We start from the raw sequence: 21,467 nt of genomic DNA, 5'->3' as shown, positions 1-21,467 counted from the left end.
CGGGCCGCGGCGTGGCTCGCCGCCATGTCCCTTGGCGAGTCACGCTCCTGCGTTGCGCTTAATCTGGCAGGATTTAGGCAAATTCCGCCCTGCTATTTGAACATTAATTAAGATTTCTCACCCGGCGCATCCTGCGTCGCCTCTCATCCCTCCAAACCCAAGGGTTTTTTTTGAGTAGGTTGAAGTTTCTCAAGTAATAAATGCACCTGTAGGTCTCAGACCTGCGAAATCCGCCCGGGTTTGGGGGACAGAGGGGTCCCCTCCCAATCTGCCCCTTCCCTACATTGTCAGGGCAGATTTGCAGCCTGACCCAAAGATTTAGGCTGAAAAAGTCAAAGTTTGGGCACACAGATGGGACCGGGGCGCAAAACCCCGCGCTCCAGCGTGTGCGAACGAGAACGGGTCAGCGCGAGAGTCGAACTCGCCGGCCCTGAGAGATGGTGGGGGGTTTTGGGGAAGGGAAGGAGGGGGATGGAGCCGGGGAGGCCCACCGCCCGTCCCGCTGCCACGTCTCCCGGCCGGCGGGGAGGACGTGAGCGGCATCCGGATGGAGCTGGGTCAGACGGGGTGCAGTGAGCCGACCCTGGCCGCTGCCCGCGCCGAGACGTCTCCCTGTGTACCTTGGCCACGGCCCCAACCCAAACTGGCCGCCGTGTCCCCCCACTGCTGTGGCTTGCGAGGGAAAAGGGGGGTGGTCCGGGGTGACCAAGGTTTGGGGACACCCCTGTAACCCCGTCCCGCGCACCCCACGCGGGCGGCTGCCCCGTCCCCGGGCTGTGGCGGAGGTGTGAATATTTGGAGGGGCGGACACAGGGGCATTGAGCGGGGCCGTGAAACGCAGCAGTGTCTGCCGCTTTCCCGGCCGGCACCACCAAGCTGCCAGCGTCCGGGAGCCGCCGGGATACCGGCCAGGGCAGGAATAAGGAACACCACTGTGATTCCTCAGCCCGTGTAAACAAATACCTGCTCAACCCGGCCTCCCGCCCGCGCTCCGATGGCCGGCATTGGGGCGACGCGCCCAGCTCCGGCCTCCGCCTCGCCCGGAGAGCGGGGATAACACCACCTCCTCACCCAGCCGGCGAGGAAAAAGGGGTTCGGGGGGGGGGATTTGTACCCCATCCCATCCTGGGGATAAACCCTGGAAGGTGTCAGCCACCGACCGGCCCGCGAGCGGCTCCATCCGTCCCCGGCGCCGTCCAAGCAGGGCGCATCGCATGAACGGAAGCGCCGCCAGCCTTCCAACCTCCATCTGCGCTCCCCCTCTTTTTCTTTTTTTCCTTTTTTTTTTTTTTTTTAAGATCATCACTTAATAAATGCACAAACTGCATTTTTTCCACACCTTTTTCGTTTCTACGGGGACGCGCGCGTTGAGGATTCTCCAAAACACTTCTCCAGTAGCAAGGTGGATTTAAATTACATGGAATTGCTTTGTGTTAATGCCTTCATTCGCCAAAAAAACCCCGTGATTTTCCCCAAATCCAGTACCAGAAACCCCAGAGTAAGAGGGGCAAAAGCCCAGAGATTTTAAAGACGTTATTTTCTGGAAAACAAAAAGGCAGCGGCTGCCCTGAAGATGACGCCCACAGGGTCCCAGCCGTTAACTGGGCTGCTCAAAAATTCTCCGGCCGCTGCATTTTGGCCAAAAATCTCTTCCCGATCAAAGGTGAAGTTTTATCACACCTCCCAGTACCGGAGAATTTTAGGGGGGAAGAGAGGTTTTGAAACCGGTCCGTACCTGCTGGCTTGGTGTTTCGGAAGGAAACTTCTTAAATAAGTTTTCTTTACTGGAAATGACTTTCTGCTTTGAGATCGCACGTGGTGTTAAAAAAAAAAAAAAAGCCAACAAAAAAAAACCAACAACCCTGAAAGCGTAAAAATAAAATAACTGGGAAGCACCAAACCTACCGGCGGGCTGGAGCCAGGCCACCCCTCCTCGCCGCCGCCCGGTCTGCGGGTGCCGTGGGGTTCAAACGCCTTGGTGGTTGTGGTTATGGCACGTGGGAAATTATCTTTAAAAAAAAAAAAATATTAGCTAGCTTCCCTGGTGTGCCAGAAATTCGGGCAGAGCCCCCCCAAACCCCGCAGCAGCCGGCTGCCGGGCAGGGAGAACAGGAGAGGGCAGCAGAGATTCACGGTTGGGGCTCTGCAGGCGGGGGAGATGGGGCAGCTTTGGGGAAAAAATAATCAAATAATTAAAAAATTAAAAAAAAAAAAATTTAAATTTCTACAAAAGTCCCAGAAATGCACGGGTAAATCCATCACCTGGAGCACGCCGGTCGCCCCACGGGCGCGGGGATGCGGATGGACAGACAGACAGACCGCGGCCACCCTTCAAAACCAAGCTCAGCTACCAAAGCGGGGCTGGAATCGCAGAATCACGGAATAATTTGGGTGGGAAGGGACCTTTCCAGGCCACCCAGTCCAACCCCCCTGCCAGGAGCAGGGGCATCTCCAACCGAATCAGGATGCTCAGAGCCCCGGCAGGGACAGGTTTTCTTCTCCCTGCCAACTCCTGGGCCTAATAACATTATTATTATGCTGTCATATCTCAAAAAAAAAAAAAAAAATCCCAAATTCTTAATTTTGGGCAATTAGGAAGAACTGAGGCAATTCCTCAGCATTGCTAGAGGCAGCAGGACAGTACAGAGGGAGACCCCCCCAAAGAAAAAGGTTATTCCCCTCAAATAGGCTAAAAAAAAATAAAATGATAGGGAGTTGTGCTGGCTGGGGGGGCCGGGAAGGGTGCCGGTGATGGGGAGCACCCCTGTACCCCTCGCAGGGGACACAGCGGGGCAGGGGGTCATGTCACAGCATCCCTCAACCCGACACGACGTGCTCGCCCCAGGATGTTTTACTTCTGAGCCACATCTCGCCGGCGGCCGGGAGCCGCTCTGATTCAGCTGAAATTTTTCAGGCTTTTTGATAACACGAACTATTTGGGTCCCGGCCAGCATCCCCCCCCCCGCCCGCCCCCGCCTCCCTCCAGCGCGAGGAACTTCGCCCCGTTTAGCAAACCAAGCATTTTTTCAGGCGTTGAACCCTGGGTTTGTTTTCTTTCCAGTTTGGCTGGGAAGGCGTAAATGCTGTCAGAAATCTGAAACACAAGCAGGATTGGGTTTGGGTTGGGTTTTTAAAATTTTTTTTCCACCTTTTTTTTTTTTTTTCCCCACGCAAAATAATTCATGCTGCTTTTTTTCTGCTGCCCTTAAGTCCGAACCCCTCTCCCACGAACGTGGCGGTGGCGATGACCTGGGATTGGTGCCGGGAGGAAGAAAATGGGGTGGCAGGCGGGGGGGTTTGCTGTGGTCCCCCACCTGAGGGGAGGGGTGGGATTTTCTGTGGGCCCTCCAGCTCCGACAGAGACAGGCGGGCAGGGCGATGATGCTTTCTCTTCATTTTTCCCAGCGGGATGGATGGTAAAATGAACTCAAACCCTTGTCCCGAATTAGTGTTTCGGGATGAAATCCATCGGCCCCATCCGCAGGGATGCAGAATGTGGACGATGCTGAGAGGGGAGAGCTGTGCTCCCCGGGAAACTCAACAGCATTGAAAAATAATGCAAAAAATGTTGGTCCCTCTGAAAAACAAAACTCCGGGGAGCATCCCAAGATGGAATTTGTTTTTTTTTTTTTCCGAAAAAGCAAGGCTGCAGGAAATTGTGAAGAAGAAAACAAGCCCTGCATCCAGTGCGGGGTGCGGGCGGTGGGATGCGGGCGGTGGGATGTTCTGCGGGTGTGGGCGGTGGGATGCTCAGTGGTGCGGGCAGTGGGATGCTCTGCAGGTGCAGGCGGTGGGATGCTCTGTGGGTGCGGATGGTGGGATGCTGTGCGGGTGGTAGCATGCGGGCGGTGGGATTCTCTGTATATGCGGGCGGTGGGATGCGGGCGGTAGGATGCTCTGTGGGTGCGGGTGGTAGGATGCGGGCGGTGGGATTCTCTGTATATGCGGGCGGTGGGACGCGGGCAGTGGGACGCGGGCAGTGGGATGCTCAGTGTGTGTGGGCAGTGGGATGCGGGTGGTGGGATGCTCTGTGGGTGCAGGCGGTGGGATGTGGGCGGTGGGATGCGGGCAGTGGGATGCGGGCAGTGGGATGCGGGCAGTGGGATGCTCTGTGGGTGCGGGTGGTGGGATGCTCTGTGGGTGCAGGTGGTGGGAAGCGGGTGGTGGGATGCTCTGCGGGTGCGGGCAGTGGGATGCGGGCGGTGGGATGCGGTTGGTGGGATGCTCTGTGTGTGTGGGCGGTGGGATGCTCTGCGGATGCGGGCGGTGGGATGCTCAGTGGTGCGGGCGGTGGGATGCGGTTGGTGGGATGCTCTGTGGGTGCAGGTGGTGGGATGCAGGCGGTGGGATGCGGTTGGTAGGATGCTCTGTGGGTGTGGGCGGTGGGATGCGGGCGGTGGGATGCTCAGTGGTGCGGGCGGTGGGATGCTCTGCGGGTGTGGGATGCGGGTGTGGGTGCGGTGGGATGCGGGCGGTGGGATGCCAACAGCGTGATGCTCTGCGGGTGTGGGATGCCAGGGTGCGGGTCTCGTGCAACCACCACCCCTTCACCACCCGCAGCAGGGCGGGGGCCCCGGCAGACGCCCCGACCGTGTCCAAAAGGGCTGGGGTGGGGACGCAGGGACAGGAGGACCACGCCAAGCTGGGACAGCCCCCCACAGGCCCCAGCCCCGCTCATTGTTCCCCTGAAGGTTCCCAGTCCTGGAATTTCCTTTAGAGGTGCAAAACAATATCAGGAAAATCAAGTTTTCTTTTTTCTTTTTTTTTTTCTTTTTTTTTTTTCCTAAAAAGCCAATGGAGGCCCCCTGCTCTCCGTGGAATAACATCCTCTGCGGCCCAGGCTCCCTGTCCTGCGCCGCTCAGCCCTGGATCGCTCCAGGTCAGAGCGACACCGGCTTCCTCCCTGCTCCCCCTGCCAAACTGGGGTCCTTCCAGTGCCGGTGCTTTTCACAGGCTCCTCTCCGTGTGAAAGTGAAGGCTTTTTCAGAGCAAAAGGTGCTTTTTTTTTTTGGAAAAAAAAGGGACTTTTCTCTACGTTTTTGCTCTGAGTGGTTTAGAAAGTGACGGATTTCCTTTTCAAGGAAAAAAAAATCATTTTCTTCAGATTTCGAGGGATGCGATGGCTAGGGAAAAAAAAAGAAAAGGATTTTTTAAATGAAAATGCCAGACATGCAAAAGATGTTTGTCAGCGCGATGAAGGAGAAGGGGGGAGAGGGCAGTGCCCTCGTTTTCTTTTTGAAAGCAAGAACCGAAGGAGAGACGTTTGCCCGGAGGGAAGGGCGGGATACGCAGTCGGCAAAATCCCCTAACGTGATTTAACGCCTTTTAAATCTCTCTCCCTTCTGTGCCTGACTCTTCTGCTCCAGTGGTTGGGTTTTTTTTTTTAAAACTGAAAACGTGAAATGAATTGAAATCTTAAAAATCGCCGTTTAATTGGAATTCCTTAAAGTGAAGGGTGTTTTAGACATATTTTTCCTCCTGATTGGAAAGATGCACAGATCCAGGTTGGCTTTTTTTAAAAAAAAAAACCAGCCTAAAAGGAAAAACCCCACCGTATTTTATTGGATTTTCGCTTTGACCAGAGAAGAACAAGGCATTTTTTCAGCTGAGTTTAACTCTTTCGGCCATATTTCAAGGTGGGTTTTTTTGCTGTAACCAGAAAAAAAAAAAAAAAGCTGGCAAGCGTTTGCGATAAATCGATGAGGGCCAGCTTCGGATTGCGCCTGGCAAAGCCGATTTTTATTATTGCAGGCTGCGGGTGTTGAGGTTAAGTTGTGTTTTTTTTTTTTTAATTTATTTAAACACCAGCTGATGCCGTCTCGGGGTGGGAGTGCCTTGGGTTTTATTTTAAAAACGAACCATCTGGAGAGCTTCACTTCAGGGAAGAGGGGTTGGTTTTGCTTCTTGGGCGACTCTTTTAAAATAATAATAATAATTTCCTCTTAGCAAAGTCTCCGGCCCCGAATCCCTCGGCTCCGTGAGGTTTGGAAGGATGGGGAAAGGCCGGTGGGCTCGGCGTGGAGGGCAGCACAGGGAGAGGGTCTAAAGCCATCACTGCCGGTCGTCCTTCCAGCCACGGCCACGGGAAAAACCCATTTTTTATGAGCCCTGCTGCTCCGGAGCTGCCCGTCCTTCCTAGGGCACGAACATGCCGCGTGCCGGGGCATCCTCGGCGGCCTACGAGGAGGCTCTGCGGCACCGACCACCACGAAATCCTCCCCAGCAGCCCAACCAGTTGCCATTCAGCCCCAGTTCTCCCCACCCAAAGCTTTCCTCCCCCACCCTCAATGTAGGCAAAAGTCCATCTCGCCGTGAAGGAGTTTCCTCCTTTACAGTAACAGAGCATTTAAAAGTTTCCTGTCCCTCCTGGGAGGTGGGCGACGCGATCCGCAGGCCGTTTCATTGTTTTATTCCACCTTTTCCGGTCGCCGGCTGCAACAGGAACCCTTGGAGCCCGCTGCCCCTCCCGGGCCTCCGCACCCAGTCCGGCGGGGAGGGACGCCGGGAATATTTGTGTCATCGTGTCCCAGTGAAACACCCCCACAGAGCCGGGATGCTGTGGCCAAGGCGTCTTCGCCAGCTGCGGAATTATCTACGGTTCAAAAACGCACCTGCTTTCCCACCCCGCTCTCCGAAATATGATACATGGGATTTTCGGCGTTCCCACCCTCCTCAGCTGGCTCGCAGCTCCACCGCGACATCCCAAAACCTCCCCAACGCTGCGGGCGGCCCAGGAAAAGGCGCCCGCGCTCCATCGCTCCACGGCCCAGCGCAGGCCTGGGCTGGTGCTGAGCTGAGACGCTGCTGGTGATTTTTTTTTCTTTTCTTTTTTTTTTTTTTTTGGCACAAAGGCGGCTTCGATCCATCTCAATAGGAAAAAAAAAAGAGGAAAAAAAAAATCCAAACACAATAGTTGCCTAAAAAAAAAAAAAGATGAAGGGATGAAGGATGCGATCTCTGCCCCTTGTTACTGGTTGCAGCGTGAAATTCCGGGCAGATTTGGATCTGGGGGGACATTTTGGGTGGGTAACGGGTTTAGGGGCCAGGCCTGGGCTGCTCCTCACCCCGCCGCCTCCCGGTCCCACGGTTTTGGGGGCCGGGTGCGGGTCGGCGGGGATGCGGGGCTGCGGGGATGCAGGAGCGAGCGCGGGGGGCGGGCTGCCGGCAGTCGCCAAGGCAACCGGGCTCCATCCCCCGCCTTGCCCGGGCGGGGACATCCCGGGAGGGACCCGGGGGTGCGGGATGCGGGGGAAAAGGGGGGGGCGGTCCCGCAGCATCCCCCGCAGCATCCCCAACACCGCATCCCGAGAGGGAAGGGGGAAGGGTACGCCTGCCGCTCCATTTTCCACCGGAAAAGCCGGGAGCGAGAATGAGAAACTTGGATTTTTTATTTTTTTTTTCCTTTCTCTCTTTCCAACGGGAAAGCAGGATTTCATGGCATGGGGGTGAGGGAGGATATTCCCACCGGACAAGTGCGGTCTGTCTTTCGCTTTAAAAGGTCCGCATCCTCCTGGTCATCTGATTCAGGTCGAGCGGGACTTGGCACCGCCAACGGCCAGCGGATCCCACCGGAGCAGCTCCCAGCGCCTGCTGCCGCCCTCCGGGAAGGACGCGGGATGCTCTGTGGATCCCAACAGGATTGAGAGGTAACAGAGCTCTGGCTCCGCGTCTCCTTCTGCCTGCTTTCCCCGCAGGGGTTAACAAACCCGTCGGCATTCCGGGATGGCGGCGTGGATTCCTAGGCCACGCCACCCGCGAGGTGACCCCATGCACGGTTGACGCGCGCCCCACGCCCCCTGAGACCCCAAAGAGCCGGGATGCTCCGGCCTGGAGAGGGATGCTGCCGCCCTGAGCAGGGCGGCGAAGGCGCCCGGGCAGGGAGGGGGGCAGATGGAAGGAGCAGGGGGGCCGCGGCGGGAGCTGCCGGACGCGCGTGGCCGTGATCCGAGCAGGAAGGCCGGGAAGCGCGCTTTGCACCTGCCGCGGATCTCACCCCAGTCTCTCTCTGCCCCGTCCCCCGCCTGCAGGCTGGTCCCCGTCCCCGGCGACATCCCGTCCATGGACCACCACCCAGCATGAGCGCCGACGCCGAGCAGGTCCCGGCGGGGGCCCAGGCGGCTGGGGTGCCCCTCTGGACCGTATCCAGCTGGGCTGCCTCCGAGGCGCCCCCCAACACCAGCGCGGCGGCGGGGGAGGCCGGCCGGCAGCAGGGGCCGGCGGAGTGGGGCGGCAAGGCGGGGGAGATCGCCGGCATGGTGGTGATCCAGTGCATCTACGCCCTGGTGTGCCTGCTGGGGCTGCTGGGCAACTCCCTGGTCATCTTCGTCATCCTGCGCTACGCCAAGATGAAGACGGCCACCAACATCTACCTGCTCAACTTGGCCATCGCCGACGAACTCTTCATGCTCAGCATCCCCTTCGTGGCCACCTCGGCCGCTCTGCACCACTGGCCCTTCGGCCGGGCCTTGTGCCGCACCGTCCTGGGCGTCGACGGGCTCAACATGTTCACCAGCGTCTTCTGCTTGACCGTCCTCAGCCTGGACCGCTACATCGCGGTAGTGCACCCGCTGCGGGCAGCCACGTACCGCCGTCCCCGGGTGGCCAAGATGGTCAATGGGGGCGTGTGGCTCCTCTCCTTGCTGGTGGCCTCGCCCATCCCCATCTTCGCCGGAACAGCGACCACCCGCGACGGCCAAGCGGTGGCCTGCAACCTCCTGTGGCCCAGCCCGGCCTGGTCGGCCGCTTTTGTGGTCTACACCACCTTGCTGGGCTTCTTGCTGCCGGTGTTGGCCATGGGGCTGTGCTACCTGCTGATCGTGGGCAAGATGCGGGCGGTGGCTCAGCGGGTGGGCTGGCAGCAGCGCCGGCGCTCCGAGGGCAAGCTGACTCGCCTGGTGCTGATGGTGGTCGCCATGTTCGTGGTCTGCTGGATGCCCTTCTACGTGGTGCAACTGGTCAACCTCCTGCTGCCCGGCCGCCTGGACGCCACCGTCAACAACGCCTCCCTCATCCTCAGCTACTCCAACAGCTGCGCCAACCCCATCCTCTACGGCTTCCTCTCCGAAAATTTCCGGCACTCCTTCCACGGCGTGCTGCGCCGCTGCCTCGACGCCAGCCTCTGCTGCTGCCACGCCAGGGAGGGGGCGGCCGAGGAGGAGGAGGAGGAGGAGGAAGAGCCCCTCGACTACCGCGCCGCTCCCCGGGGGGACGACAAGGGCAAGGGCTGCATGTGCCCGCCCCTGCCCTGCCAACAGGAGCCCGCGCACCCCGAGCCCTGCTGCAAGGCCGGACCCCTCCTCGCAAAGACCACCGCCTTCTAGGGTGTCCCCGGGGGGGCCGACTGCCGTGCCCCGCGCCGCTGGTCCCGGCTTGCGCGGTGCGGTTGGCCAAAACGAAAAGCCATAAGGCCGGCCCACGCCACGGCTCGTTCCGCCAGCGGTGCAATTATTCCCGCCGCCTTCGGCTGCGAGGGTTTCACGAATGCCTCGGTGGAGAGGGGCCGCAGCCCCCGGGGCAGGTGTTCCTCCAGAATAACGAAACTCAACCGTCCCGCTCCTTCCCAAGACACGCACGGAGCGATGGAGAAAAGTCCTGAAGGTCACCAGCCCTGCTACGGCGATGGTGGAATGCGGGGGTAGGACCGGGCTGGACCTCTGCCTCAGCTCGGAGCACAGGGCGAATTTTTGGGTTCTTCTTCTGTGGGAAAAAAGGGAAAAAAAAAAAAAAAAAAAAAAAAGAGGGAGTTTCTGAGCAACTGAGATCAGAGCTTGAGACTACGTAAACTCAGCCTTGGTGCCGGGCGTCCCGAACCGCCCTCTGGCTGCGGGGAAAGGGAAAAAATACCAGGGCCTGCCAACAACCCTTCCCCGCCCCCCCGATTCCCAGGATTTCAGCGCACGCGGGACCACAAGCGCGTTTTCCGCACAGAAACGCGGGAGAACCGAGCCCCGCTCTCTGTGCGGCAGGTGAACGGCGCCTCCAGCCGAAATCCATCCCCACGGAAAGCCGGGCGCGGTGAATTATCCCTTCCCAGCGGGTTTGGGTTTAACCCTGCCCTCTCCACGCGATTCCTCCTCTCCGTTATTTGCGGCTCATCCTTTCTATTTTAATTTTAATCGCCCCGCTGAAATCACCGGTGGGGCGATGCTCTCAGCTCGCCGCTCCGCTGTGAGCCCAGAGCTCTGGGGATTTTTGGGGGATTTTTTTTTTTTTGGGGGGGGATTTTTGGAGGTGCAGCTGCGCGATGGGCCAGCCGTTTCGGGGCGGGGGAGAAAGTACAATTTTAAGTGGCTTTCTATAAACCAGAATGTCAAAGCTTTATTGGTCTCCAGACAAAATCACCGTGCGATTGCGCGCCGCAGAGGGTATATTTCCAATAAATAAATAAGTATTTACAAACCGTTGAACCATTTCCAGCGGGAACGCCACAGTGAGAACCGCAGCTCTCGACCCACCCCGGCGTCCCGGCTTTGCGGAGCTGCCCCTTCCCTCCCCGCCGGACGACGGAGCCGGAAAAACACAGAAAACGCTTCTCCGTATTTTCTTTTCCCCCCCCATCCCACCCCGAGTCTGTGGCTGGGAAGCGAGCAGCCAGCCGGATCGGGCCCCCCCCCCCCCGCAGGAAAGTTTTGCCATCGGCTTTGACATAGATTAGACTGGGCAAAAATGAAGGAAAAATTGGAAAAAAAAAAAGCCAGAGGGGTTGGTTAAGTGGGTTTGTAAAAAAAAAAAAAAAAAAAAATCAAACAGTTGAAAATGACAGAAGGAATTGTGTGGGGAATGCGCGGCTCCCTGCGCTGCCAACGACCTCTCCCACCACCGAAAAAATTACCCCGGCGTCCTGGGTGTCCCCATTTAACCTCCGCGCCCCCCCCCAAAAACGCCCCAAAATGGGGCGTTGGGAATAGCAATCATGGAAATGGGGCATTTCAGCCCCCAGGCGGGGAAGCACGGTCCGTGATTCCGGGTGGAAAGCGCTGGGCTGCCGGAGGCGAGAGGCGAAAGACTGGGGTGGGAAAAACAAAACCCGATTTGGGGAGGGTGCGGGGGGGGGCAAAGCACTGGCCGCAGGAGCTCTGCTCCTTCTTCCGCGGAGGAGCTCTCACCCCACATTGACGCGGATTCCGAGGCGCTTCCAGACGGAGCCATCCCTCCCGTAACGCACGCTGTTTTCCCTTGAAGCCCCCCGCAGCTGCCGGCTCGGAAAGAAAAAAAAAATAAAAGCCGAGAAAAATGAAAGCTGGAGGCAAAGAGAGCAGAAACGGAGGAGCGCTCGGCGCCTTCCACCTTCCCCGCTCCCTGGCCAGAAGCTGGGGTGACGGCAGCTTTTCCCAAATTCCCCTTCTCATTCAAAAGTTGGGATAAGGAGGGAGAAAACGTCCCCCCGTCCCGTCCGCCTCCCTCTCTCCGTCCGTCCCGCTCTCCCTACGGTTTCTGGCCGGCGGCGGCAGAGCCCGAGGTGACGGGCTGCAGCCCCATCTCCTTTTCGTGGGGGCCGCCACACTTGTAATCCGCGGTGGCAGGGGGCCCGCACCGCTTCTTGGCCAGGTGGTAGCCTAGGGCCAGCAAGGCCAAGGTGGCCGAGAGGACGCTGACGGCGATGCCCACCAGCGTGCCGGGGTGGAGGCGCTGCGCTGGTGGCGGGGTCCGGCTGGGGACAGGCGTCTGGGGTCCCGGCTCGAAATCCCCCGAGTACGCTCCTTCCTCATCCTCCTCCGGGATTTTGACGCAGTCGTTCTGGTTGAGGAGCCGGTAGCCGGCGTCGCAGCGGCACTCGTAGCCGCCGGGGCGGTTGGTGCAGTTGTGCGGGCAGAAGTTCATGTCGCACTCGTCGATGTCCACGCAGACGCGCCCACCTTCGGCATCCTCGTCCAGCAGGAAACCCTCGGGACACTCGCAGGAGAGGGAGTGCTGGTCGCACTGCGCCGGGCACTGGCTGCGGTTGCAGTGCAGCAGGCAACGGGCCGGCAGCTGCGGGTCGACCACGTAGCCCAGGGAGCAGCCGCAGCGGTAGCCGTCGGGCAAGTCCTCGCACCACTGCTCGCAGGGGGACTCGTAGCAGTGGGAGACAGGCCGGCAGCGCCCTTCCACCATCTTGTAGCCGCGGTGGCACTGGCACTCGAAGCCGCCCACCGTGTTGACGCAGGCCTGCTCGCACAGCCTGGGCAAGACGGCGCAGTCGTCGTAGTCCTTGCAGCTGCTGCCGTCGGCGGCCAGCTGGTAGCCCACCTCGCACATGCAGACGTAGGTGGTACCAGAGACGAAGCAGTGATGCTGGCAGGGCGCGTTGGCGCAGGGCGAGCTGCAGCCGCGGCCGTCGGCGCCCAGCACCTTGCCGTCGGGGCAGGAGCAGCGCGGCTGGCTGTTCTCCTCTCCGCAAGCCCCCTCGCAGCCCCCGTTAGCCAGTTGGCAGGGCCAAGCTCCCGGGGCGGCCTGACCCCAGCGCAGCCCCCCGCTTTCCCCATCCTCCTGGCAGCGCAGCTCCAGCCCCATCGCCGGGACGACGGCGGTGCTGCCGGGCGGCAGGGCCAGAAAGTCCCCGCCGCGGGCGCCGAAGGGGGTGACGTAGGTGACGGCCACCCCCTCGGCGGGAGGCAGGCGAGGGCAGCTGCCTGTGTAGTTGTACTCGCAGAGGAAGCCGTCGGCCGGGGCCTCGCAGCGCCGTTCCTCCCACCGCAAGTCCCGCGACACTGTCACGCAGCGCTCCCCGCACTTCTGCCTCGACGGCGCCCAGTTGGCGTAATCGGTGCGGCGATCGCCCGTCACCCACTGGAAACCCCGGAGCCGTTGGCTGGGTTCGGTGCAAGGGAAGGGCAGCCGCAAGCCCAACCACAACCTCCCGCTGCGGTTTTGGAGCAGGAGGGCGATGGCGTCCTCGGCCACGGTGGAGCGGACGGTCATCAGGTGCCCACCGCCCGCGCGGCACACAGCGCCGGCTTCCTCGAAGGGGCGCGAGGCCCAGAAGATGCCGAAGCATTCGTGTTCCAGGCACTGAGCGCCCGACGGGGCGGTCGGCCCCGGCCCACCCCCCAACCCCACGTCCCCCCCGTCCAGCCCCGCGTCCCCCCCCAGCCCCAGCCCCAGCCCCAGCCCCAGCAGCAGCAGCGGGAGCTGCCGCATGGCAGGCGGCGGAGGGGCCCGGCCGCAGCCGCAAATCCCCAGCATCCCCCCCGCCCGCCCCATTTATAGCCGCTCAGCTCCCCCCCCCACCCCCGCCCCATCCCCGCCCGCCCCCTCGGCGCAGGAAGGAAGCGGCTGCGGGGCCGGGCTGTGGGGAGGGATTGCGGCGTCGGGGCGGGCGGAAGGGGGGGGCCCGGCGGCGGGGAAACCCTGTCCGAGGGGATGGGGAGGGGGTGGATGGGGTGGGGGGGGCAGCCGTCCAACCGCAGCCCACTCGTGTCCCCCCCACCCCACTCCGCGCCGTCCCGGCTCCTCCCTGCCGCGCTGGGGGCTGGTCCCAGGGATGCTCCCGGCTGGAGAGCAGGCAGGGATTGAGGGGACGGGGGTGTACCCCCCCCCCCCGGATGCTCCGTAACGGCCCCGAGGTGGTGGGAACTCGCGGCAGCCCCGGGGGCGCGGGCTTGGAGGCTGAGCAAAATGGGGGGAAATGGGGGAAAATGGGGGTTTTCTCCCCGGGAGTAAGCCTTGGAGGGACAGTGGCTCGCACGAGGGGACCGCGGGGGGGGGGGGGGGGGGAGGGATAGCCAGCCCACCCCAGCCCCACCAGCCCCGTCCCACTGGGGGGTGCAGCACCGACACCCCCCACCCGGGACGCCCCATCGAGGTTGGATGGCTCCCCTCCCGCTGCCCGTCTGAGCTTTGGTGTCCCAATCACTTCTGCCCCCTCCAAGGCCACCAAGACTCCCCCTGTCCCTCCCAGGCAGCCGGGATGCGGGGGCCAGGGGGTGTCAGGGTGGGGTGCTGGCCCCCCCATCCTAGCGTGTTCTCATCTTTGCCGGATCCACCGCTGCCGGCCAGCACGCGGCCAAGAGCGCAGTGAAAATGAAAAGCGAACATCCCAAGTTTCCCCGCTCAACGGGAAGGATGCTCAACCCCATTTTTTCCCAATTTCAAAAGCAAAGCCAATCCAATCCCCGTTTCCCCGCTGTGCTCTTCGCAAGGAGCCGGCTTTGCTAAACTCCTGAGGTTTCCCTCATCCTCTTCCAGCCTCGTGCCGTTGCGTAGCTCGCGCGAGGCTGCGGGCATCGATTCCGGCTGCGGAGAAAAGGCAAGATGGGGAAAAGAGTAATAGCAAACCTTCATCATCATCATCATCATCATCATCTTCATCCACACGTGTCAAGTGGGTCCCACTCCGACCCGTGGAACTGGGGGACACTGCGGCGTTGGGGCAGCTGACGGCCTTCCAGGCAGCGCCAGCCGCTCCCAGCGTAAAACGATGGCGTGCCCGAGAAGAGCTCGGCCGCTCTTCGTCGCCGCAGAACACGCGGATTGGATAATTCCCGGGAGTTTCCCAGCGGGCTGGGTACTGCCAGCCTGTCCTTGTTTTACTAAAACCTCTTGTTCCCCCAGTTTTCATCTTGGTTTTTTTCACTCCTGCTGGTTTTCTTTTATTTTCTCTTCCTTTTAATTTTTTTCTCTCTGTTTTTTTTTTTTTAATTTTTTTGTGTGTGTGTTTTTGGAAGCAAATCAGCAAAATAAGGGGGGAAGGTCAGGGCAAACAACGGAAGAAGAAAGAAGGCAGAATGTCATCGCTGGAACATAAAAAACCACCAACAGATTTCTGTCCTTTTTATTTTTTTTTAAAGCAATTATAAAAACAGAAAAAAATTTCCTTTTCAAGGCTGCGTGCTGAGAAATATTTTGCAGATTTCCAGGAAAGCAAACACAGTCTTCCCAAAATGATTTCTCAGCTCGTCACGCCGACGTCCTTGCCCCGCCGACCGCAGTGTACAGGGCCAATCTCGCAGCAGAAGGGAGAGATAATCAGGGCAGGAGGAGCGTGATTAATCATTTTCTAGTAATTCTTTCTTATTCCGACGATCTTTTCCCTCGGCTGCCTCGGAGCACGACAGGCGTTGGCTGATGTGGCCCCGCCGGGCTGACTCACAGATCCAGAGCTGCCCCTCCTGCTGACATTCTCCTTCGCCTTCACAAAAAGCCGATTAATCACCGCGCCTCAGCGAGGAGAAGTTATCGCGCGGCAGCGCCGGCTGCCCGCTGCGATAACGGGGCGGGGCGGGTGGGGGGACGACACAGACCTCGTGATTTACTTCAGCCTGACTCACCCGAAATGTCCTTGTCGCCTCTTTGGCCAGGGGAAGTAAGGTAATATATAGAACGTCACGTCACGTCACGTCACGTCACGTCATATAGTATAATATAATATAATATAATATAATATAATATAATATAATATAATATAATATAATATAATATAATATAATATAATATAATATAATGTAATGTAATATAATATAATGTAATATAATGTAATATAATGTAATATAATGTAATATAATGTAATATAGCAATATAATATTAATTTTTTATGTCAGGACTAAAAAAATGAAAAGCAGACCATAAAGTAGCGTATAGGAGCGTATGCGTGCTTTCCCATCTACGCACAGTCTGTGCGTGATCCCCCATGGGACTACGAAAACCACGCCAGGGTCCCTTTTCTGGGATCCAGGGTCCCTTTTCGTCCTCCAGGGTCCCTTTTCCAGGATCTGGGTGATTTATCCTTGGGTTTTCGCGGTGGCAGCCGGCTGCGAACGACAATGAGCCGTGTTGCCGTTCAGGGCAGGAATCCCTTGCAGGAAAGGCAAATTTCCCAAAAATAAGATTTAATGCCTACTCGTCCCCTGCGTGGCCGCACTGAGGATGCTTAATTGGCTGTGTATTAATAAAGAGCGCTACTTAGGGCAGTTTTGCCTGGAGGGAGTTCTGTTTGCCGTGGTTTTGGGGAACGCTGGGCGGTGAGTGCGTCTTCTTTTTTGTTAAAAGTGGGAAAATCCGTTTTCTCCGTGCCCCCGCACCTCCGTGGTCTGGTACAGCCAGGATTTCCAGCGTGGGGGCAGAAAACACAATTAGATTAAAAAATAATTTAAAAAAGAGAAGTTCTTTCAGGGGCAACTCCATTCAGCGCGCTGGAGAAACCAGATCAGAGGTAAGAGCGGGTCGGCGGTCTCTCACCGCGCTTTCCTGCTAAAATACAACCAGCGTCCCTCCCTGTGCTCCGCCGGGACACCCCGGCTCACTGCATGGACTCGGGGCTGAGGGTCCCACCGAGATCACCCCCGTGTCCCCAGCCCAGGACAGACGTGAAGCGAGCGGCCCTAGGGGAGGCTGAGACCTCGCTGCCTTCGACACACGCGGGACGCGCGCCGGCAGAGGGTTTGTCAGCAGTGTCCACCGCTGCAGAAAGCGCAAAAACCACAACAGGCTCGGGTGTTGACTACTTTTATTACAAACCGTATATTTTATTGGTGTTTCACCAGAAAAACAACACGCGGCGCTACCCAACGCGCGGGATAACCGCGAGGCCGGGGCACCGTGCCATCGCCGCGCGGACAGCGAAGTGAAACGCAGCCGTTTCCACCAAGGCCGAGGCGCGTCTTAGCTTCTGGGCCATAAGAAGCGCGACGCTTCCGCCGCGTCGGTGCGGACGAAGTGCTTCGGCGCACATCGGCCGGCCCCGTCCTGCCGAGGCGAGGGCGGGATGGCCGCGGGTCTTGCTGGTGCCAGGTGGAGGGAGCAGGGAGCAGAGGTAGCCGGCTGTATGACGGGGTGCCGCGCTCTGCTGGTATCGCAGCACACGCACAGGAACACACAAATGTCGCGGCAGAAATCGGGATTATGGGTTTTACGGAGGAATTTCTGGAATAAATAGCACCTCTCTGATTTGTACCTGCGCCAAGCCTACCCTTGTGCTTCCTTTTCCCTTTTTCAAAGTAGAATAAGCGTTATATACAACAATTAATCAACACCTCAACAGAAAAATAAGGCAGAAACACTCCTGAGGTTATTAAGGGCTGGGAAACGCCACGGCTTTCGCCAAGTCGTGGCGACAAGGCGAGGCACGCCGCTGCCACCGCCTCTTCCCCCCGCGGCCCTAGCAGCGCGGGCGGAATGTGCCGGGCGCAGGTTGCCCCACCAATTTCGGGAGGGTTATTCCTGGGCTTAATCGATGGGCATGCTCAAAATGCCGCGCTGGCTCGGCAGAACGCGGGCAGGGGGGACGCATTTTCCACGGGATGTCCCGGAACGCTGCCGCCGCCGCGCTCACTGCTTCTCCCAGCCGCTGTGTGGAGGAAAGGAAGCAGGGAGAGAATGTTAAAAACATTCCAATCAGCTGCGTTTTCCTGTCTTGTCTGGGGGCTTTTTGTTTGCGGTTCGGTTTTTCTTTTTTTTTAAATTCTACAATGGCGAAACGAAGACGAAAAAAAAAACCAGCAGGAAAGGGTTTTCCTCCGCGCGCAGAAGAACAGGATGCAGGCCGCTGCCAGCAGCCAGCTCCTTTGTGCGCGGTTCCCATTTCTGCAGCAATTAAGGCTCAAATTAACACAATAACCCCGGCAGAGACCCCAGGAAAGCTGCATGCCCTCCAAACCGCACGCCTCTTCTCCTCCTGGTCGGGCACGGGGAAACAACGAAGCTGCTGGATGGGAAGAGCCCCTCAGGTTTTTTGGGGGGGACATATTTAAAAAAAAATTAAAAAGCACACTAAAAAAAAACCACCCCTGCAGTTCTTGCCCTGGTGAAACACAGAATTTCAAACCCATTTTAATGAGAACAAGGGAAAAGCAGGGGTGGGACGGGGGCTGCCGGCTGCGGGGCAGGGGAGGAGGGGCTAGCATCACTTTTGGGATGGCAAAGGATTGAGGGGCTGCGGGGATAGGGCGGGGAAACTTGCCTTGAGGAAGACAAATCAGGAGTTGTAATTTGCCATTTTTAAGCGCGGTGAGGACCTGCAGAGCTGAGGAACAGCCCTGGCAGGCAGCTTCCACCCCATCCACCCCCAACCTTGCGGTACCGTCCCCGTTAACCCTTCCTCGTTACAGACCGCCGGACTGATTTTGGCTGCCTTCCCACCCAGCCCCCCCAGCCGGGCTCTGGGACACGCAACGCCACGTCGACCAAACAGCATCACACCCCCCTCTCCTCGCCTTTTCATTCTGATTTTTAATTTCAAAAAAACCCGCCTTTTCTGCATGTCGTCGTCCCCGCACCGCCGCCGCTACCCCGGGCACCGTTACCTGCGCTCGCCGCCCACCCCACGACTCTCCGGCTGCTCGGGCACCCAGCAGTAGTTGTCCGCCGCGTTTTTGGCCGGTCGCTTCTCCCGCTTGGCCGCCCTCCTCCTGCAGGCCAGCAAGGCCAGGGCGAAGGCCAGCAGCAGGAGGATGGCTACCAGGCTGCCCAGGATGTAGTAGAGGAGCAACCTGGGGCCGTCGGCGCTGTGCTCGGGGCCAGGTGCCGAGCCTGCTGCTGTGGGGGCTGGCGGCATCGCCCCGACAGGGATGCCCAAGGTTTGGGGGATGCTTGTGGTCCGTGGGATGGCCGTGGTCCGCGGGATGGCCGTGGTCTGCAGGATGGCCGTGGTCCGTGGGACGGCCGTGGTCCACAGGGTGCTGTTGGTGGCCCCGGTGGGCTCCTCTCCGGCGGGCTCCTCTCCAGCGGTGGGTGCAGCGCGGCAGCCACGTCCATCCTCCTCCAGGACGAAGCCGAGCGGGCAGAGGCACGTGAAGCTACCAGGTAGGTTGTGGCAGAGCCCGGGGCAGGGGTCCCGCAGGCACTCGTCCACATCCAGGCAGGCATCCCCACCGCCAGGCTGGCGCTGGTAGCCAGGCCGGCAAACGCAGAGGAAGGAGCCGGGGACGTTGAGGCAGAGCTGGGGGCAGATGCCGGGCTGGGCACACTCGTCCTCATCGTGGCAGTGGCGGCCACCCGGCCCCGCCGGCCGGTAGCCAGGTCGGCAGAGGCAGACGAAGCTGCCGAGCGTGTTGCGGCACTCGTGCTGGCAGGGCCCCGCCAGGCACTCATCCACGTCCCGGCAGCGGCGGCCATCAGGTGCCAGGGCGTAGCCGTCTTCGCAGCCACACTCGAAGCCGCCAGGCCGGGCCCGGCAGGTCCCTTGGCAGGGACTGGAGTGACAAGCGTCCTCGGGCAGGCAGGAGACCATGTCGGGGGACAAAACGTAGCCGGGATGGCAGGCGCAGCGCGTCGGCTCTCCGGGTGCTTCCAGGCAGTGGTGCTGGCAGCCCCCATTGCGTTTGGCGCAGGAGGCTGGGCAGAGGGGGCCGGGGGGGTGCCAGGCGAAGCCGCCCCCCTCCAGCGACCCCCTGCAGACGGCGAAGGCCGGAACGTTGCTCCCCTCACAGCTGAGCTCCGCCAAGGTGCCGAAGGGAGCCGACGTCAGGCGGGGGCTGCTGACCCCGAAGGGGGTGGTGTAGTTGACTCGGCCAGGGCCGGCCAGCGGCAAGGGTCCGCACATCCCCTGGAAGATGAACTTGCAGAAGAAAGCTGGCAAGTGGACCCGGCAAGGGCGGTCGGCCCAACCAGCGCTACCGGAGGCTCCGTCCGGTTGCAGGCTGACGCAACGGGCGCTGATGCAGGTGACGGCGGGCTCGGATAGCCAAGCCGTGTAGTTACCGGGCTCCCCGGCCGTCGCCCAAGCGAAGCCCCGCAATGGTTCCTGCGGCTGGACGCACCGTCCCGGCGACAGCGACAGCCCGATCCAAGCCGAGCCCGGCCAGCCGGCCGCCGCCAGCAGCTCCCGCAGCCGCTCGGCCTCGGCGGGGCTGCGTGCCGGGGCCAGGTTGCCGCCGTTGCTCCGGCAGTGTTCCTGGGCGCTGCTCCAGCCCAGCTTGTGCCTGTGCAGGGTGTAGCAGGCCGTACCGGTGCAGATCACCTCGGCTTCCTCCCCGCCGGACCCCCGCGCCAGCAGCAGCAGCGGCAGCAGCAGCAGCTGGGCGACGGCCATCCCGCCGGTCGGACGGACGGAGGGAGTCGTCAGCCGCTGGCTCACATCCCCTCGGTCCCACCGAGCTCGCCCTGCGCGCATCCTGTGCGGCCGGGTTCTCTTATTTATCACCGGAGGCTACGGCTTCCTGTAGCGTGGTCTAGCTGGCCGATTGTTGGTGGCAGCCCAGCCGATGGCCTCGCTGTCTTCCTCTCCCCCCCCGGCGCAGCCAGCTCCCCGCTCCCATCCTAAAGCTCCGGCTGCCACGGGGCTCGCTGTGCTTCGGCTGGCGACGCTTTTCTGCGGGAGAAACTAGCCGGGTTCCGGCTTTTTATAAATTATTTTTTTAGTTTTTGAGGGCTCGGTCTACTCGCTTGCCCAGCGGATGATTTTTCTAATCCCTAATAGGGCCTGATAGTTTTCAGGCATGTGCTGCTAAAAGGGGAAAAAAAAAAAAACAAAACCAAAACAAAAATAAAAAGCCGTGGGATCCCTCGCTATCAGTCTCTAAAAGAAACGGAATATTTGGCGCGGTGTCTCACGCGCACACGACATTTTTCCCCTTCTTCCAGCGCTTTAAATAGCCGGCCAAGCCCTGAAATAGGAGCTAGGTCGTGGGAAGGTCCAGAGCCAAGCTGGGCCGGTCCCCGACGCCGTCTGGAGAGAAGCCACCATGCCGGGGGACGCGCTGGCCGGGCGCTGCCCCAGCATCGCGCCAGCGAGGGTCGGTGCTGTGATGCTGCGCGTGAAGAACTCGTTAATCGCTTGACCCCGCGTTGGCGGTGGAGCGCGGAGAACGGGCCGGTAGAGAAAGGGCAATGGCGTGAACCCAGCACGTTGCCGTGGCGAAACAAAGATTAACGTGGCAAAAACCCCAAAAAGGGCAACTGCGCGTGAGGATCTGCAAGCGTTTGAGCAGCGCGACTGAAATTTTCCAAAATATTGTAAAATATTTAAATTAAATCTTTACTGGTGCAGGTTCCACGGACAGAAAATGAGCAAGTAATTAATGAATTCCTGGTGATATCCTTCGTTAGGACGTGGACGAGGTCTAATCGGGTAGAAGCCAGGGCTCCTGTCCCAGGGAAGAAAACTTCATTTTCAAGACGCCATGTCAGATCCTTTGCAAGAATACAGCTAAATAACTTTTTCCAGTGGCTTTTTATTCTTTTTGATAAATGTTCACATGTTCCTCCTCGAGCTGCTTATGGCCTGGTTACCATTTCACGGACAGGAAACCTCCCCCCTCAACACTTTTAGTGAGATCCTAATCTGCGGAGCTTGTGCTTTTATTTTTACCCACAGTTTTGGCTTTGGTAACTTGAAAACACATCGCACTTCTATTGTTTTTTTATTAAATTTGCCATGCTTTTGGCGTTTTCTCCTCAATGGGGCTGAGGTTCCCGTTTGAAAATCAATCGAAGTCTTCGTTCCTTGGTTAAAAGGGGTTTTGTTTCTCAACCCTCTCAGCTGAACAAGTCTACAAAGCCTTGTTTCGGATAATAATAAAAAGCAAATTATCTTCTGGAGACCAGAAATCCTG

At 59.2% G+C, this 21,467-nt stretch overlaps 3 protein-coding genes and 1 long non-coding RNA gene across 4 annotated transcripts; 2 read left to right on the top strand and 2 right to left on the bottom strand.

The window, feature by feature from the left end:
* Nucleotides 1–6,956: 6,956 nt before the first annotated feature.
* Nucleotides 6,957–10,399, top strand: SSTR4 (somatostatin receptor 4). The gene is made up of 2 exons (XM_086745539.1): nucleotides 6,957–7,646; nucleotides 8,028–10,399. Exon 2 carries the CDS (start codon nucleotides 8,076–8,078, stop codon nucleotides 9,318–9,320), a length of 1,245 nt encoding a protein of 414 aa, XP_086601665.1. The 5' UTR covers nucleotides 6,957–7,646; nucleotides 8,028–8,075; the 3' UTR covers nucleotides 9,321–10,399.
* A 521-nt stretch (nucleotides 10,400–10,920) lies between these two features.
* Nucleotides 10,921–13,119, bottom strand: THBD (thrombomodulin). The gene has a single exon (XM_086744487.1). It carries the CDS (start codon nucleotides 13,117–13,119, stop codon nucleotides 11,425–11,427), a length of 1,695 nt encoding a protein of 564 aa, XP_086600613.1. The 3' UTR covers nucleotides 10,921–11,424.
* Nucleotides 13,120–13,870: 751 nt separating this feature from the next.
* LOC147601494 (uncharacterized) lies at nucleotides 13,871–16,445 on the top strand. Its single transcript, XR_015258110.1, has 2 exons — nucleotides 13,871–15,288; nucleotides 15,967–16,445. It is a non-coding gene; the product is annotated as an uncharacterized LOC147601494 (long non-coding RNA).
* Nucleotides 16,446–16,553: 108 nt separating this feature from the next.
* Nucleotides 16,554–20,379, bottom strand: CD93 (CD93 molecule). The gene is made up of 2 exons (XM_086744297.1): nucleotides 18,219–20,379; nucleotides 16,554–17,263 (listed from the first exon to the last, which is right to left on the bottom strand). Exons 1-2 carry the CDS (start codon nucleotides 20,024–20,026, stop codon nucleotides 17,245–17,247), a joined length of 1,827 nt encoding a protein of 608 aa, XP_086600423.1. The 5' UTR covers nucleotides 20,027–20,379; the 3' UTR covers nucleotides 16,554–17,244.
* Between the last annotated feature and the right edge of the window lie 1,088 nt (nucleotides 20,380–21,467).

This window comes from Chlamydotis macqueenii, chromosome 3 (genome assembly GCF_036417535.1).
Source record: "Chlamydotis macqueenii isolate bChlMac1 chromosome 3, bChlMac1.mat, whole genome shotgun sequence".
Taxonomy (NCBI): domain Eukaryota; kingdom Metazoa; phylum Chordata; class Aves; order Otidiformes; family Otididae; genus Chlamydotis; species Chlamydotis macqueenii.
Note: the sequence above shows the minus strand (reverse complement) of the source record. Positions and strands in the feature narration are given on the sequence as shown.

Coding starts and splice junctions, on each gene's coding strand:
- THBD (XM_086744487.1), bottom strand. CDS start 13,119: ATGCGGCAGCTCCCGCTGCTGCTGCTGGGGCTGGGGCTGGGGCTGGGG.
- SSTR4 (XM_086745539.1), top strand. CDS start 8,076: ATGAGCGCCGACGCCGAGCAGGTCCCGGCGGGGGCCCAGGCGGCTGGG.
- CD93 (XM_086744297.1), bottom strand. CDS start 20,026: ATGCGCGCAGGGCGAGCTCGGTGGGACCGAGGGGATGTGAGCCAGCGG.